General features: G+C 50.2%; 1 protein-coding gene across 1 annotated transcript in view; it reads left to right on the forward strand.

Annotated features, from left to right (window-relative positions):
* Positions 1-18,916, forward strand: part of NPLOC4 (NPL4 homolog, ubiquitin recognition factor) — a 131,192-nt gene that overhangs the window by 18,998 nt on the left and 93,278 nt on the right. The window contains exon 4 of the mRNA XM_075350695.1: positions 11,178-11,360. Coding sequence (XP_075206810.1) covers positions 11,178-11,360 — 183 coding nt within the window. The remainder of the gene's footprint in view (positions 1-11,177; positions 11,361-18,916) is intronic.

Below are 18,916 nucleotides of genomic sequence, written 5' to 3' on the forward strand. Positions count from 1 at the left end.
TGTGTGGCCATTGAGTCCTGGATCCTAGCGGCCTCAGGTTTATCTCATAAAGTTGTTGCCACAATGAGACAGGCTAGAAAACCATCCTCAGCTAAGATCTATCACAGGACGTGGAAGATATTCTTAGCGTGGTGCTTGGCTCAAGGGTTTTCTCCCTGGCCATTTGCATTGCCAATTTTTCTTTCCTTCCTGCAGTCTGGGTTGGAAAAAGGTTTGTCGCTTAGCTCGCTTAAGGGTCAAGTCTCCGCGCTATCCGTATTCTTTCAGAAGCGCTTGGCACGGCTTTCTAAAGTACGCACGTTTCTCCAAGGAGTTTGTCATATCGTTCCTCCTTACAGACGGCCATTGGAACCCTGGGATCTGAACAAGGTTCTCATTGCTCTCCAGAAGCCGCCTTTCGAGCCTTTGAAAGAGGTTCCCCTTTCTCGGCTTTCACAAAAGGTAGTTTTTCTTGTGGCGGTCACGTCTCTTCGAAGAGTGTCCGAGCTAGCGGCGTTATCTTGCAAATCTCCCTTCCTGGTGTTTCACCAAGACAAGGTAGTACTGCGTCCAATTCCAGAGTTTTCTCCCAAGGTGGTTTCTTCCTTTCATCTCAATCAGGATATCACTTTGCCATCTTTGTGTCCGCATCCAGTTCACCAATTTGAAAAGGGTTTACATCTGTTGGACCTGGTGAGAGCACTCAGGATTTACATTTCTCGCACGGCGTCTCTACGCCGTTCTGATGCGCTCTTTGTCCTAGTCGCTGGTCAGCATAAGGGATCGCAAGCTTCCAAATCCACCCTGGCGCGGTGGATCAAGGAACCAATTCTTCACACATACCGTTCTGCTGGGCTTCCGATTCCATCTGGACTGAAGGCCCATTCTACCAGAGCCGTGGGTGCGTCCTGGGCATTGCGGCATCAGGCTACGGCTCAGCAAGTGTGCCAGGCGGCTACCTGGTCGAGTCTGCACACGTTTACCAAACACTATCAAGTGCATACCTACGCTTCGGCAGATGCCAGCCTAGGTAGACAGGTCCTTCAGGCGGCGGTGGCCCACCTGTAGGAAGAGGCTGTCTGACAGCCCGTTCATGTGGTATCTTTTTACCCACCCAGGGACTGCTTTTGGACGTCCCACTGTCTGGGTCTCCCAATTAGGAGCGAAAAAGAAGAAGGGAATTTTGTTTACTTACCGTAAATTCCTTTTCTTCTAGCTCCAATTGGGAGACCCAGCACCCGCCCTATTTGTTCTTAGGGTTTCGTTTTTCGGGTGCACATGTTGTTCATGTTGTTTCTTAAGTTCTCCGATCTTGTTATCGGATTGAATTTGTTTTTGAAACTGTTATTGGCTTTCCTCCTTCTTGCTTTGGTACTAAAACTGAGGAATCCGTACTCCTACGGGAGGGTGTATAGCCAGAAGGGGAGGGGCCTTACACTTTTAAGTGTAGTTCTTTGTGCGGCCTCCAGAGGCAGTAGCTATACACCCACTGTCTGGGTCTCCCAATTGGAGCTAGAAGAAAAGGAATTTACGGTAAGTAAACAAAATTCCCTTCTTTGTGTGATGACCGGGACTACCGCGCCGACCGCGCCTGCTTGCCGGTTGCGGTATTAAATTTAGTCCCCGGCTTTTGCGGCCTAGTGCATTAAACTCCCGCCCCCGGGCCTGCCAGTCAGGGGTAAGGGCGGGACGGTCGGCCTGACGTCGACTGTGAGGGCTGGAGCATACTTAGTGTCCTCCTCCCCCCTCACTCATCACTCTGGGGCACCAGATTCCCGCACTTTATGGATCACGCCCACGGCTCCCTCCTCCCCTTAGAACGCCGGCAGCCATGTTTTAAACACATTCTGCCGGTGGAGGACTTCTGGCTGCAGCTCTGGGAGACCCAAGGCAGGGAATCTGGTGGACACACACCGCTCTGGGCGGTCGGTAAGCCACACCGGTCACCCGGTGCTGGTCCCCCTAGGGTGCCGAACTGTATATATATATATATTATATTTGTATACATTTTCTACGTTCGGCCGCAGTGTTTAGCCCTTGGCTATATACCCTCAGTGATTACTCTCCTAGGAGAGAACAGCATGTCGGTCACAAGGAGCAAGGGTACCAAGGCACAGGGTTATTTTGCAACCTGTACCTCTTGTGGGGCTATGCTACCTGCAGGTTCCACCTACCCTCACTGTGAGCAATGCTCGGGCCCTGTGGCACTCGCTCAGCCGGAGCCTCGGGCACTGGTGGGACCCTCGGCCCAGGTAGAACCGCCGGCCTCCCCTGTCCAGGCGGCAGGGACAGAGTTTGCAGTTTTAGCTGAGAAACTCTCTGAGTCACTTTCACAATCCATGGCTCAGTCTATGGACAAATGATCTGCTAAGATACTAGAAGCCTTGCAGTCCAGACCGGCCCTTACACAGGCCCCGGGCACTGCGGGATCATCGCCCCCAGGCCCCTCTAGGTCTGCGCCGCAGCATGCTCCTGGGGTGGCCCCTAGGTCTCACGAGGAGGACTCCGGCACGGACCGCAGTCCCAGACCGGCTAAGCGGGCTCGCTGGGAATCTTCCCCGACTTAATCACGCTGTTCGGGGTCTCAGCTTGAGGACTCTCTGGAGGATGAGGCAGAGGTCGCAGCCCAGGGCTCTGACCCTGACGTTGCTCTCAATCTTGATACACCTGAAGGGGACGCCATAGTAAATGACCTTATAGCGTCAATCAACCAGGTGCTAGATCTAGCTCCCCCGCCTCTACCTGTGGAGGAGTCTGCTTCACAGCAGGAGAAACACCAGTTTAGGTTTCCCAAACGTACACGGAGTGCTTTTTTCGATCACTCTAACGTCAGAGATGCTGTCCAGAAGCACAGAGCTTTTCCGGACAAGCGCTTTTCTAAGCGCCTTAATGACACACGTTACCCCTTCCCCTCTGACGTAGTCAAGGGTTGGGCTCAATGTCCCAAGGTGGATCCTCCAGTCTCCAGACTGGCGGCTAGATCCGTAGTAGCAGTGGCTGACGGTTCATCGCTCAAGGATGCCACTGACAGGCAGATAGAGCTCCTAATGAAATCCATCTTTGAAGCCACAGGCGCGTCTTTCGCCCCGGCCTTTGCAGCCGTGTGGGCACTCCAAGCTATCTCAGCTTGTCTGTCTGAGATTAATACGGTCACACGTACCTCTGCTCCGCAAGTAGCGTCTTTGACTTCTCAGGCGTCGGCTTTTTCGTCCTACGCCATGAACGCCGTCCTGGACTCTGCTAGCCGTACAGCGGTAGCATCCGCTAATTCGGTGGCAGTCCGCAGGGCCATGTGGTTAAGAGAATGGAAGGCAGACTCTGCTTCCAAGAAGTTCTTGACCGGTTTGCCTTTTTCTGGCGACCGATTGTTTGGCGAGCAATTTGATGAAATTATTAAGCAATCTAAGGGAAAGGACTCGTCCTTACCCCAATCCAAGCCAAAAGACCTCAGCAACGGAAAATTCAGGCGAGGTTTCGGTCCTTTCGGCCCTCAGCCAGATCCCAATCATCCTCGTCCAACAGGCCGCAGAAGAGCCAGAGGAACTCTTCTGCATGGAGGTCTAAGTCACGTCCTCCAAAGACCGCCGGAGGCACCGTCTCCAAGGCGGCATCCTCATGACTTTCAGCCTCCACAAACCGCATCCTCGGTCGGTGGCAGGCTCTCCCGCTTTGGCGACGCCTGGTGGCCACATGTCCAAGACCGATGGGTGAGAGACATTCTGTCTCACGGTTACAGGATAGAGTTCTGCTCTCGTCCTCCGACTCGTTTCTTCAGAACATCTCCGCCCCCCGAGCGAGCCGATGCACTTGCTCAGGCGGTGGACACTCTGAAGACGGAAGGGGTTGTGATCACCGTTCCCCTTCAGGAACGTGGTCGCGGTTTTTACTCCAACCTGTTCGTGGTGCCAAAAAAGGACGGATCATTCCGTCCCGTTTTGGACCTCAAATTGCTCAACAGACATGTGAGAACCAGACGGTTTCGCATGGAATCCCTCCGCTCTGTCATCGCTTCGATGTCCCAAGGAGACTTCCTAGCATCAATCGACATCAGGGATGCCTATCTCCATGTGCCGATCGCACCAGAGCATCAATGCTTCCTGCGTTTCGCCATTGGGGACGAGCACCTTCAGTTTGTGGCACTGCCTTTCGGCCTGGCGACAGCCCCACGGGTCTTCACCAAGGTCATGGCTTCCGTTGTGGCAGTCCTGCACTCTCAGGGCCACTCGGTGATCCCTTACTTAGACGATCTCCTGGTCAAGGCACCCTCCCGGGTGGCATGTCAACACAGCCTGACCGTTGCTCTGGAGACTCTCCAGAGGTTCGGGTGGATCATCAATTTCCCAAAGTCAAAATTGACTCCGGCCCAATCACTGACTTACCTCGGGATGGAGTTTCATACTCTCTCAGCGATAGTCAAGCTTCCGCTGGACAAACAGCGTTCGCTGCAAGCTGGGGTGCACTCTCTCCTTCAGGCCCAGTCACACCCCTTGAGGCGCCTCATGCACTTCCTGGGGAAGATGGTGGCAGCGATGGAGGCAGTCCCTTTTGCGCAGTTTCATCTGCGTCCACTCCAATGGGACATTCTCCGCAAATGGGACAGGAGGTCGACGTCCCTAGACAGGAACGTCTCCCTTTCTCTGGCAGCCAAAACCTCTCTTCAGTGGTGGCTTCTTCCCACTTCTCTGTCGAAGGGAAAATCCTTCCTGCCCCCATCCTGGGCTGTGGTCACGACGGACGCGAGTCTGTCAGGATGGGGAGCGTTTTTTCTCCACCACAGGGCTCAGGGAACCTGGACTCCGACAGAGTCCTCCCTTCAGATCAATGTTCTGGAGATAAGGGCAGTGTACCTAGCCCTAAAGGCGTTCCATCGGTGGCTGGAGGGCAGGCAGATCCGCATACAGTCGGACAACGCCACGGCGGTCGCGTACATCAACCACCAGGGCGGCACGCGCAGCCGTCAAGCCTTCCAAGAAGTTCGGCGGATTCTGCTGTGGGCGGAGGCCACAGCCTCCACCATCTCCGCAGTTCACATCCCGGGCGTAGAAAACTGGGAAGCAGACTTTCTCAGTCGCCAGGGCATGGACGCAGGGGAATGGTCTCTTCACCCGGACGTGTTTCAAGAGATCTGTTGCCGCTGGGGGACGCCGGACGTCGACCTCATGGCGTCTCGGCACAACAACAAAGTCCCGGCATTCATGGCACGGTCAAGATCACAGAGCTCTGGCGGCGGACGCATTAGTTCAGGATTGGTCGCAGTTTCGACTGCCTTATGTATTTCCTCCTCTGGCACTGCTTCCCAGAGTGTTACGCAAGATCAGGTCCGACTGCCGCCGCGCCATCCTCGTCGCTCCAGACTGGCCGAGGATGTCGTGGTACCCGGATCTGTGGCACCTCACGGTGGGTCAACCGTGGGCACTCCCAGACCGCCCAGACTTGCTGTCTCAAGGGCCTTTTTTCCATCTGAATTCTGCGGCCCTCAACCTGACTGTGTGGCCATTGAGTCCTGGCTCCTAGCGTCCTCAGGGTTATCTCAAGATGTCATTGCCACTATGAGACAGGCCAGGAAACCAACGTCAGCCAAGATCTATCACAGGACTTGGAGGATCTTCTTATCCTGGTGCTCTGATCAGGGTTTTACCCCCTGGCCGTTTGCCTTGCCCACTTTTCTTTCCTTCCTTCAATCAGGAATGGACAAGGGTTTGTCTCTCGGTTCTCTCAAGGGACAAGTATCGGCGCTTTCCGTGTTTTTTCAAAAGCGTCTAGCCAGGCTTCCGCAGGTCCGCACGTTCCTGCAGGGAGTTTGCCACATAGTCCCACCTTACAAGAGGCCGCTGGAACCATGGGATCTTAACAGAGTGCTAAAGGCTCTTCAGAAGCCACCTTTCGAGCCACTGCGGGATGTCTCTCTATCACGTCTTTCGCAGAAGGTGGCATTTCTAGTGGCAGTTACATCACTCCGTAGAGTGTCGGAGTTGGCAGCGCTGTCATGCAAAGCCCCCTTCCTGGTTTTTCACCAGGATAAGGTGGTTCTGCGTCCGGTCCCGGAATTTCTCCCTAAGGTGGTATCCCCTTTTCATCTCAATCAGGATATCTCCTTACCTTCATTTTGCCCTCATCCAGTTCACCAATGTGAAAAGGATTTGCACTTGTTAGATCTAGTGAGAGCACTCCGGCTCTACATTTCTCGCACGGCGCCCCTGCGCCGTTCTGATGCGCTCTTTGTCCTTGTCGCTGGCCAGCGTAAGGGGTCGCAGGCTTCCAAGTCAACCTTGGCTCGGTGGATCAAGGAACCGATTCTTGAAGCCTACCGTTCTTCTGGGCTTCCGATTCCTTCAGGGCTAAAAGCCCATTCTACCAGAGCCGTGGGTGCATCCTGGGCATTGCGGCACCAGGCTACGGCGCAGCAGGTGTGTCAGGCGGCTACCTGGTCGAGCCTGCACACTTTCACGAAACACTATCAGGTGCATGCCTATGCTTCGGCAGACGCCAGTCTAGGTAGGCGAGTCCTTCAGGCGGCGGTTGCCCACCTGTAAGAGGGAGCCGTTGTCGGCTCTTTTTATTGGGGTATTCTTTTACCCACCCAGGGACTGCTTTTGGACGTCCCAATTGTCTGGGTCTCCCAATGGAGCGACAAAGAAGAAGGGAATTTTGCTTACTTACCGTAAATTCCTTTTCTTCTAGCTCCTATTGGGAGACCCAGCACCCGCCCCTGTTCCCTTCGGGCTGTTGTTCTTTTGTGTACACATGTTGTTCATGTTGAATTGTTCTTTTGGTTCATGGTTCAGTTCTCCGAACATCCTTCGGATTGAATTTACCTTAGACCAATTTATAACTTTCCTCCTTCCTGCTTTTGCACCAAAACTGAGGAGCCCGTGATGCACGGGAGGGTGTATAGGCAGAGGGGAGGGGTTACACTTTTTAAAGTGTAATACTTTGTGTGGCCTCCGGAGGCAGAAGCTATACACCCAATTGTCTGGGTCTCCCAATAGGAGCTAGAAGAAAAGGAATTTACGGTAAGTAAACAAAATTCCCTTCTTCTTTTAGTTTTACTTATAGGGCATTAATTATACTTGGAAAAAATGACTTCAGAAAATAATTCAGCAAAATGAGTGATACTGAGCTTGTATAGTTCTTTTAACTGTCTTTAGTGGTTTTAAAAAAATTCTAAACTTTGTAAAAAAATAAATAAAAAAATAATAATTTTGGCTTCAGTCATCATTTTCCGAGACATAATATCATCGGGTGTCGATTTATAACATACGGGAAGGATCTCCGCTCCAGTGACCATGATTGTAGATTAAAGGGAACCTGTCAGCAGAAATTTCGCACTAAACCTTAAAGATTCCCCTTCTGCAGCTCCTGGGCGGCATTCTGGAAAGGTTCCTGTTTCTATTGTGCCCCCTTTGAGACCTAATTAAAAACTTTATAAAGTCTTATCTTTTTGTATGCAAATTTTTTTTATGGTCATGGGGGCGGGCTGTCTTGTGTCCGTTATTTTCCCTCCTGCTGCTTTACGCTGTCCCCCAATCGCTCATTTGCATACCTGAGGACGCCTCCCAGTGCTCTCGAGGTCTCGCGCATGCCCAATGCCACTCTCGCGGGACTGTGCACAGTGTGACCGCTGGTGACGTGTTGCGCAGGCGTCAGATTATGGGCGGCGCTGTGATTGTCATCAGCAAGTACCCGCCCATAATCTCGTGCCCGCGCTTCTCACTCTGCCTCCACCGTTATGCGCAAGCGCTGGCCATATGACCCCACGTCATCTTTTACCCATCTATTTCCTGCTCCAGGGAAAGATGGGTAAGAGGTGACGTGGGGTCACCTGGCCAGCGCAATCACGTCACCAGCGGTCACACTGTGCACAGTGCTCAGTCCCGCGAGAGTGGCATTGGGCATGCGCGACCTCGCTTTATGGCACATGACTGCAATATAGATGGGGCAGAGAAAGGCCGTGGCCTGAATACACCTTGTCGTGGTGGGATCATTTTTTTTTTTTATTAAAAACAGTGTGTGGTAAGTATCTTATGTTATTTACACACACTATTGTTTTTTACTTATTTTTTTACAGCAGGATATATGCTTACTTTTGTTTCTCTTTTCGAAACATGCCTCTATGCAAAGCATATATACCACCTTATACTTCGGTTCAGGTCTTTGGTTTTACTAGATTGGAGGTAACTCTGATCCTTAAGTGCCTTGTCCAAAATGCCAGTGGAACCTAATTGGTTTTACAAAAAGAAAGGAGAAGCCTCCATATGTCAGCTGATTAGTACCCCAACAGGATTGCGGGTTGCTGATGAGATGCTATGGCCACTAGGGCACTAACCGTTCAGCAGTTCTGAAAGTTTGTCATACTTGTCACCTGAGCATTTTTTTTCCTAAACCTGAATTATGGCTTAGGCTAAGTTCACATTTCCGTTGATTTGTATCAGTCACATGCGTCGCTTGACGCATGTGACTGATGCGCTGTTCAACGCTGTACAACGGATGACAAAAAACAGAATTCTTTGTTGGATTCCGTTGTGTGCGGGGGCCGGAGTTCGGGGGCAGAGCCGAGCGGGGGGTTGGGCCAGGCGCTGAGGATGTCAGTGGAAGTGCTGCGGTCTGCATGGCTGGGGACAGGTGAGTGTATCTGTGAGTGAGTGAGTGTGTGTATGTGCATGTATGTATGTATGTATGTATGTATGTATGTGTGTGCACATGCAAAGTGCGGGAGGGGGCGGAGCCGAGCGGGGGGCGGGGCCAGGCGCTGAGGATGTCAGTAGAAGTGCTGCGGTCTGCATGGCTGGGGACAGGTGAGTGTATGTGTGAGTGTGTGTATGTGCATGTATGTATGTATGTATGTATGTATGTGTGTGTGTGCACATGCAAAGTGCGGGAGGGGGTGGAGCCGAGCAGGGGGCGGGGCCAGACGAGGGTGTCAGTGCTTGTCTGCATGGCTGGGGACAGGTGTGTGTGTGTGTGTGTACATGTGCGGAGTGCGGGAGGGGGCGGGGCCGAGCGGGGAAGTGTCGGCCTCCCTGCACACGTAACCAGCCTAAATATCGGGTAACAGCAAAGCACCCGATGTTTACCTTGGTTACCCGATATTTACCTTGGTTACGGGCCTACACCTCTTAGCGCTGGCTCCTTGCACCGTAACCAGGGTAAATATCGGGTAACCAACCAAAGCTGGTGACGTGTGCAGGGAGCCAGAGAGCATGCGCAGCGAAATCCGACGGATCTCGCTGCTCAAAAAACGTTACATGCTGCGTTCCCCCCGCCCGGCGGTCAGTCGTTCCACGACTGATCAGTCGGGCGGAAGGTGCAACGCAGCATCATCAGTCACAATCCGCTGCTCATACAAGTCTATGGGAGCAGCGGAATCCGCTAAACGGATTCTGCTGTTTACAAGAGCAGCGGATTGTGACTGATAGATTTTAGCGGAAATGTGAACTTAGCCTTAAAGAGAACCTGTCAGGTCCAATATGTACCAAGAACCATGAGCAGTTCTGATCATATTTCTAATCCCTGCCTAACTATCCTTGTATCTAGTAGCATAGATAAAGGGATCTTTAGAAAAAGTATTTCTAAAGATCCTTTATAATATGCTAATGAGTGCAGGGACTAGTCCCAGGGCGTTACTTCCTGCGCTTTTTCCGCCCTCTTACCATGTTAGCATCCCCCTGTGGACGTGCTACCATGCTAAGAGGGCGGAATAGTCAAGGGAACTAACATCCTTGCAACTACCGTATTTTTCGGACTATAAGACGCACCGGACCATAAGATGCACCCTGGTTTTAGAGGAGAAAAATAGGAAAATTTAAAATTTTAAGCAAACAATGTGGTCATGACACACTATTATGGGGCGAGGATCTGCTGCTGACACTATTATGGGGGTAATGTCCCCAAATTCTCTACTAAGGTACCCCATCTTGGTAATGATCTTCCTGCCTTGTATATATGTCCCTCATCCTGCTATATACCCCATCCTGCTATATGGTCTGTATCCTATGGCACAGAAAAAAATAAACGTTTATACTCGCCTTTCCTCACTCCAGCAGCATCGCTCGTCCTCCTGCCTATGTCAGCAGCAGTGCCGCTGACCTGTGTGGAGCCGGTCGCCGTTCCCCTGCAGCATCGCGATGTCCTCCTGTCTGCCGGCTCGCTGATATGTGTGGAGAGCGGTGCACACAGCTATGACGTCATCCCTGCTGCTCACCACTCTCTACACAGATCAGCTGGCCGGCAGACAGGAGGACATCTCGAAGCTGCAGAGGAACGGTGAGTATACTGTACTTATTCACTGCCCCCCGCGCTGATGATGGTGCGCGGGGGGCAGTGAATATAGCCACACATGATCACTCCAGGCTGTAGTTGCCAGGAGTTATCACGCGGGCCGGCTGTTACTATGCATGCACCCCCCGCCCATCATTCCGCCCACCCGTCAGCGCCGGCTTCAGCGCTGAGAGATGATGGGCGGGAGGATGCATGCATATGAAATTAGCGGGCCCACGTGGTCACGGCAGGCACTGCTACAGCCTAGGCATGCCACTGATGACCCTCATTCCCTGCAACCCTACAGTCAGACTATAAAACGCACCCCCCACTTTCCCCCAACATTTGGTGGGAAAAAAGTGCGTCTTATAGTCCGAAAAATACGGTAGTCCCTGGCCTCATTAGCCTATCATAAAGGATCATTAGAAATACTTTTTCTAAAGATCTCTTTATCTATACTACTAGATACAGGGACGGTTAGGCAGGGATTAGTAATATGCACCCAGAACTGCTCGTGGTGCTGGGTGCATATTGGACCTGACAGGTTCCCTTTAACGGTCCTGCCTAAAGTACAGCCATATAACAGGTGCAATTCAAGAGCATTATAGATGCAATTAAAGGGTCACATGGCCAAGTCCCCTACAGGGGTCCACCTCCCCCAAAAAACCCCAAGAATTAAAAAAAAAAAAAAAGAAAAGAAAACAAACTGAAATCAAAAATGTTGTTTTTCCTTAGTACTCTAAGCAAGTTTAAAGCGTCAGCATATGTAGGATTTTGCAGGTGGGACTTTTCCTAATAAAACAGGCATAATATCAGGACTGTTAGGATGTACGGTGATCGGAGGCAGCGCATGCGGCGATTCCCGGCTGTGTACCTGACACTGCTCTAGATAAATAATGAATGGCCGCGGCTGATTACTGCTCTGTTTGCTTCCCTTGTAGACATGGAGACATGCTGTTCCTCTTTCCATCGAGCGCTGCCGGCCCTTCATCGGAAGTTATGGATACGTCTGCATCAAGCCAGTCTTCGAGGCCGGCAAGTGCGCCCTTAGTGGTGGAAGACGACATTGACCAGTACCTCAACAAGCAAGAGGGAAAGATCTACAGGAACAGAGACGCCCAGTTGTACGTTTTTCAGTCATGGCATGTGATCACAGGGGCCTCCTTGCTTTATGTGCAGTGTGCTCAGCATCATATAAGTGCTGTGTTATAGACTAAAGAGGTTTTCCTATTATGTGATGGCATATCGCTGTGATTATGCCTTTACTTCTTTTATTATTGGGGGTACAACTTCCAGGACCCCCAATAATCTTCAGAACCTGCACTTTGGCTTCTTCAAGTAATTTACAGAACGTCTCTGCCATCCTCTCTGCTTTCAAAGAGATGTATAGAAGGGGTTAACGCCGCGCATCAGCCGATATGAAACTAAAATAGTTGATGAAGGATAACTTTCTTTTTATTTCATCGGTCTACGCATTTCGAGGTCAAAAACCTATTCCTCAGGACCAGTACATTAACAAAAAAAGGCTTTTTGTTGATGTACTGGCCCTGAGCAAGAGGATTTTGACCTCGAAACGCGTAGACCAATGAAATAAAAAGAAAGTTATCCTTCATAAACTACTCTACAGTTTCATATCGGCTGATGCGCGGCGTTAACCCCTTCTATACATCTCTTTGAATGCTCTTCCACGTGGAGCTGCAGCAGACGCCATTATCTCATGCGTATCAGTAGTTGTGACTTTAATAACTATACTAGATGAGTGTATATCCTCTATATACTGCACTGTTCATCTGCTGTTACACTCTTAGCGCTTCTTATTTTTAGATACACATCCTCTATGCTTGGCACTGCAGCACAGCTCCATTCACTTGAAGCTGCTTTATTGCAAACCCCTTCATAGTAGGTAGCCCGGTTCGCCATGGTAACAGAGAAGCGATTAAAGTGACCGCTGACCTCCGTTTTATTGGAGGACGCAGTAGCCTCAAAGGTCAGGCTTTTATGTCATCTTTGACATGTGGCCTAATATCAGAAAATAGTTGCATGGCTTCTTATTTCCTGCATCTCTCTCTATCTATTCCAATATATAATTTGCAATCTCCAAATCGGGAGGGGTGGGGGGGTGAAATGGGAGAAAAATAGTTACTGTAGTTCTGTTTTTGCTAGATTAACTTGCTCTTATTGGTGTACATGAGGCATAAAGATGAAAATGGACCTCATGTTGGGATATGTCAAACCTTACAGGCCTGAGTTAATGCACCAAATCAAGTTTAGAGATTCGGTTCCCTTAATGCAAGGGTAAGAAATGTCCCCCAAGACTTTGGATGAATGTTGGACCATTTAACGTGGATCGGGGCGTCTCTCTCAAGAAGGATCGGCAAGGGGTTACTGCAATGTCCGCTCCTTTGGTTTCCATCGGAAATAAATTACTATCAGAAGGGTCTGGCAGCACAAAGAAAACCTGTTCTCTCTCAGCTGAGCTTGCATGTTTATGGGGGCAGCTAGAAAAATAGCCGTCAAGGGCTATGGATAAACTAAGGGAAGGGAGTGTTGGGTCTTGGGCTGTTGAAGGACTTTTTGCTTTTCAAGGGATAAAGGGGGTTTATAGAATGCACTTACCATATATACTCGAGTATAAGCCGACCCAAATATAAACCGAGGCCCCTAATTTTGCCACAAAAAACTGGGAAAACTTATTGACTCGAGTATAAGCCTAGGGTGGGAAATAGAGATGAGCGAACCGGCCGTGGTTCGGCTCGAGGTCGGTTCGCCGAACGGAGCTCCGGTTCGAGTTCGCTTCGTCGAACGTTCGACGAACCGAACTCGAACTGCATAGGAAACAATGGCAGGCAATCACAAACACATAAAAACACCTAGAAAACACCCTCAAAGGTGTCCAAAAGGTGACAAACAACTCACAACACAACACAAACACATGGGAAAGTGACAAGGACATATACTCATGTGAAAACAAAAGAGCTGGACAAGGAAAAAGAGGAGGACACACAGATATATGAGTATATGCAAGGAAACATCGATGCCATTACTGTGCAACTTGAGCCCTGCTCATTTTAGGCTTCCAATCTGGATAAATTGCCTGAGCTTGCCACGTACGCCTTGGGGATCTTGTCGTGTCCTGCAGCCAGCGTTCTCTCAGAACCTGTCTTCAGTTCTGCTGGGGGTCTGCTGGCAGATAAGCACACGCGTCTGTCCACTGACAATGTGGACATGGCTCTCAGAGGACTTTTCTTCCCCTGGGTCAGCCAGGGGACGGGAAAGGCACGCGTATTTTTGAGAGTGCTTCATGCAAAGCATCTTTTTCATCTTAAAAATTGGGTCAACTGATGCCAGTCAAGTGGGGTGTGTGTGGCCCAATTAGTGGCAACGAGGGAGACTGTGGTTGGAGTCCCCTCGCTGTGTTTCTAAAAGAACCAAGATGAACAAGTCATGGCTCTCAGAGGACTTTTCTTCCCCTGGGTCAGCCAGGGGACGGGAAAGGCACGCGTATTTTTGAGAGCGTTCCATGCAAAGCATCTTTTTCTTTTTCAAAAGGGGGGTCAACTGATGCCAGTCAAGTGGGGTGTGTGTGGCCCAGTTAGTGGAAAGGAGGGAGACTGTGGTTGGAGTCCCCTCGCTGTGTTTTACATGCTTTTAGAAGGGCATGACATGGCTTGGAGGTTGACTTTCAGCATCTGCAAACTGTTGGCTACCAAAATGCTGCCTTTCCAACCTTTTTAACCGAGGATTTTCGAGACCTTATGCCCATCGCAGTGCCCCAAGAGCCGATGCCCAGGCGCCACTCCTTCTCCAACAAAGGCGTGCACGCGCTACACCAGCATGTCGCACTAAACATCACTGATTCCTTGAGAAACTCTGTGTGACAGGGTGCATTTCACCACAGATAATTGGCCCAGTAAGCATGGACAGGGGCGTTACATGTCGCTGACTGGGCAATGGGTTACTGTGGGGAGAGATGGAGAAGGGTCTGCTGTACAAGTCTTGCCGTCCCCATGAGTTGTGTCAATCCTTCTTCTGTATGTAGAAGTTAATACACTGCTTCTGCCTCTTCATCCTCGTGTGGGTCCTCCACCTTGGCCCAAACCCTGTGTGGTCAGGCCACCCTTCCTTGTAACTGCGCACAAGGAATACCACACACCTCCTTACTATGCTGGCAGCAGAGCTTAATGCCATCAGGCGGTCAAAGGTTTACTTTGAAATGTATGGGAAATGTGAGTCACACCGCTGAGAAGTTGTGGACGGTTAGCTCTGGAGACCGAGTTTCATCAATGGTTGTCTCCACTCAACCAGAAGCCAGGGAAGGCTGGGTGCGACAATGATGCAAACATGGGTGCGGCCCTTCGTTGTGACAATGTGACACACGTGCCTTGTGTGGCTCACGTGTTGAACCTGGTTGCCCAGCAATTTTTAAAGCACTATCCTGGCCCACATGGCCTTCTGCAAAGAGCACGGTGTAACGCCTTCCTTGATCCACACACTCAGATGGGCTGTAAATGATAGGCTAGAGGGAAGCCACTCACCAAGCAGGACCCCTAGAACCCTGAAACCCTTTAACCCCTATACAGGGATTAGGAATTACACAGGGCCCAAGGTGATCAATACCTGTGGAAGGCTGCAGTTCCAGAGAATAGTAGTCAGGCAGGGTCAAAACATTAATTGAGGAACAGGAACAGAATGGGACGGCCAGGACTTAATCAGAAAACAAGCAGAGGTGAAATGCGGATCGGCCAACAAGGTACATAAACAGCAAGCAGGAAAAGTAGTCAGGTAACAAGCACACAAAATCATAAAACTGAGCTGGGGGTAAAAGTAACCAGAGGTTCATAGCTATGTCTGGCAGTGGTCTGCAGACAGGATGGGCATAAAAAAGGGTGTGGTGTCTTCCCATTGGTTGTAGCTGAATGATGGTACTTCATCTGTGAGATACCCACCAGCTACATTCAGCCAGAGATTCTGCATCTGTCAAGGTAATGCAGCCCAGTGGGTGAGCATAACCTGCGTCCACCTGCGCCGCTGGCATCGACTCCTCTCCCATCATCAGCACTATGCATGAAAGGAACACGTTGTCACCTGGCGACCGGAGTACAAATTGACGGAGCGGACTCCGTTGGTGACTTAACAGCCGTGTGCGGCAATGATGCAAACCTGGCTGCGGGCTATCGTCAGGGCAATGTGACACACGTGCCTTGTATGGCTCACGTGTTGAACCTAATTCTCCAGCAATTTTTAAAACACCATCCCGGCCTACATGGCCTTGTGCAGCGGGCACGCTCGCTATGTGCTCACTTCCATCGTGCGCACACAGCAGCTCAACAACTTTCGTCGCTACAGAAGTCTTTAGGTCTGGTGGTTAAACGCCTGAAATGCGATGTGCCGACACGCAGGAATTTGAATCTGCACATGTTGCAGCGTTTGTGGCAGCACTGCTGAACCCTGCTGCAATACGTTATGACATATAGCCTGGGATAACTTGATCCAGAGGTGGTGCAGATCACGCTGCTGGAGTGGTGTCAGATCAAGGACCTATGCACCCTTCTACACAGTTTACAAATGTCGACGAAGATGTTTAGCACTGGCAATGCCATTCTCAGCATGACAATTCTGGTCATCTACATGATGGAGCACACTGTAATTATTATTCGGAGTCAGGTGTTGGGACAAGAGTAAGGGGAGGAAGTACAGGAGGAGTCATATGCGGAAGGGATAACAAGATCTACGAGGTCCAGATGGTCAGTGGCACCTAGGCGGCAGTCATGGTGAGGGAGAGGGATTAACAAGGGCGCATAGTATCAGCAAAAAGTGTTGAGGAAGGTGCAGGAGCCCATGAAGAAATGGAGGACGAACTGGCGATGGGCATGGAAGACTCAGCAGATGAGTGAGAGCTTGCTCACATTTCGGTTGTGCGAGGTTGTGGGGAGAGGGCAGAGGAAGGAGGCACGATTCTCACCTCTCTGCCACCAACACAACAAGGACTTGGTCCTCCTGGATGCACAAGACACATGAGCGCCTTCTTGCTGCACTACCTACAACATGACCCTCGGATTGTACGAATTCAAAGTAATCCGGAATACTGGGTTGCCACACTGTTAGATCCCCGGTACAAGACAAAATTTGGCGAAATAATTCCTGCCATAGAAATGGACGCACGTATACAGGAGTATCTGCAGAAGGTGGTACGCAATCTTAGATCTGCTTTTCCACTAAACACCAGTGCTGCACAGAGTGAATCTCAACGCTTTGTCATGAATAGGAGGAAATGGTCTTTTACTTGTCCACATCTGAGGGACCGAGGGCTGGCTGCTGTGCTGAGATGGCGTTGAGTACGGTGTCCCTGCAGAGTTTCACTTTTGGTCATATACCAAAATGAGTTGAAAAAGGACAGATGCTGGTGGAAAGGGGTACAGGTGTGTTGGAAAGGGGAAAAAAGTTTTGGTCCGTGGATTTGGTGGTTAAGCAACAGTAACATTTGCTGAAGACACACCATCTGTTACAGTGGGACTGGCAGATTTGGATAAGGTGGTATATACTATGTTACCGCTATATAACGAAAATTAATAAGAAAAGAAAGAGAAAGGTATATATCCCCATCAGCAGTCAGTGTCCACCGTGCTCCCAGATGGAAAAGGAGAGGTTGGCAACTGGAAGGTTTGGTGGAGGATACAGAGCTGTGTGGCTATGAAACTAATAGTAGCCTGAACCGAGTTAGACGCCATTCGGATCTGGAGACTGGGAGCCCTGTTAGCGTGACAGGGTCCACATGCCCACCCAGCCCAGGAACTCCCTGTTAACAACACAGTGGCCATTGAGTACGCTGACCGTGTGCGTAGGGGCCACACCTGTGGACAGCAGGCGCATCAGCAGCAGCAGGCCTGTTAATGCCACTGGGCTGCACAAGCAGGACTGGTAGGACAGGAGCTGGTCTTAACCGTTCTGCGTTACCAACTGTGGTGGTGGCCTGCATCGACACCCTATCCCTGCCTACCTCTGGCCTAAAGCCGCAATGGGTTCAACACATGGAGGTGTGCTCTTTCGGAGCATAATAGAAGACTGCGCACCTCCTTGTTGGCTCCAGCCCCTTTTATAACCTGGGTCCGCCCCAAACCTGGGTGAACCACAATGCACCTCCTGGAGACAAAAGCAGAGTGACACGTCATGAGTGGCATAACTAGCGTCCTATTTGGAACCGCAACTTCAATGATGACCTCGGCTGCCATGACCCAAACACCTCACCAGTCATCGTCTGACCATCAATAATGCCTCTGCAAGCCATTTGGGAGTGGCCTGGCCACATCGTCAGGACACCTGATGCCCTGTGGTCTATATGGGCCCCCCACATCAGGGGCAGGGCCAAAGAGTTCATTACCGGACCTAGTCTCTGATGCAGTAAGTGCCTGAGCATGCTCAGTAGCATGAAATACAGTCTCTGAAAAAAGACTATCAGCTTTAGCATGGTGTCTAGGCACAAAACAGGACTTAGACCCGGCACGGAATGTAAGTACCTGTGCAAAGAGGCTTTTCGCACTAAGTGTGGGAGCATGCGCTGTATCCCGAAATGAAGACTTAGCCTCAGCAATGGCACAGTCAGGCAGAGCATACTCACTAGGCGAAACACTGTAGTTAGATAACAGACAAAAAAAAACCCAAAAAAAACCCAAAAAACTGAGCTGTGACAAATGTTCAATAAACATGCAACATTACAAGCATGTGAATTGCAGCCTCAAGACTAGAAAAAAAACAAGGAGAAAATTGTAGAAAAAATACCCTGACTATAAATAAATAAATTGCAAGTGCTTAATAAACAGGGTACTTAGTATATACATTTTTGCAAAAAGGTAAGAAGCTGTCTCACCTCGTCACGGTGTACCCATCTGAGACAGTCCCTAACCTACTAAAGTTAAAAACATATTCTGTACCTGACTAGTGTCATGTCAAAACTTCAATATGGATGGTAAAGTGGTTAGGCTGCGGCTGGGGTAAATCGGCACACGCATGCGCACTAGCTGCCTCTCCACACTTAGACGTGGAGGAGAAAGTAGCCAGCTGGACAACCCAAGGCACAGCCCTAAATGGCAGCTGACGCCTGGGCGCAAATGAAACCGCAGCAGGCTTCAGGTTACAGGTTTTGTAACAACAAATACCATCCAAAAGAACAGGTGTACTTCTTCCCATGTATAATCTGATATGATCCTTTTTTTCACGGACACAACCATCGCTAACAAATGTAGATGAGGCCAAAACAGCAGCTGCTTCAATGGATCTCAAGTGCTCCATAAAGTGGCCTCTCCTCCACCCCAATTTCAAGATTCCAAATACTCCATTCCTCTGTGGTGTCAATCCAATCGCAATTGCTTCCTAACAGCTCTCAAGTTTCCACCAGCCCTGCTGAGTATGGGGTAACAGAGATGGTTGAGTTTGCATAGCTGTTCAGTCGCACTATAGCCTGGGAATCAGAGGTCTGCTCCAAAGCTGCAATGAGTACAGACAAGGAAGTTATTATTTTTATTATTGATTTATAGACCACCATTGATTCCATGGTGCTGTACATGAGAAGGGGGTTACATACAGAATACATATACAAGTAACTATAGACAGACTGGTACAGAGGGAAGAGGGCCCTGCTCTTGCGGGATTACATTCTAAAGGATTTTTGGGAGGAGACAGTAGG

This window comes from Anomaloglossus baeobatrachus, chromosome 5 (genome assembly GCF_048569485.1).
Source record: "Anomaloglossus baeobatrachus isolate aAnoBae1 chromosome 5, aAnoBae1.hap1, whole genome shotgun sequence".
Classification (NCBI taxonomy): domain Eukaryota; kingdom Metazoa; phylum Chordata; class Amphibia; order Anura; family Aromobatidae; genus Anomaloglossus; species Anomaloglossus baeobatrachus.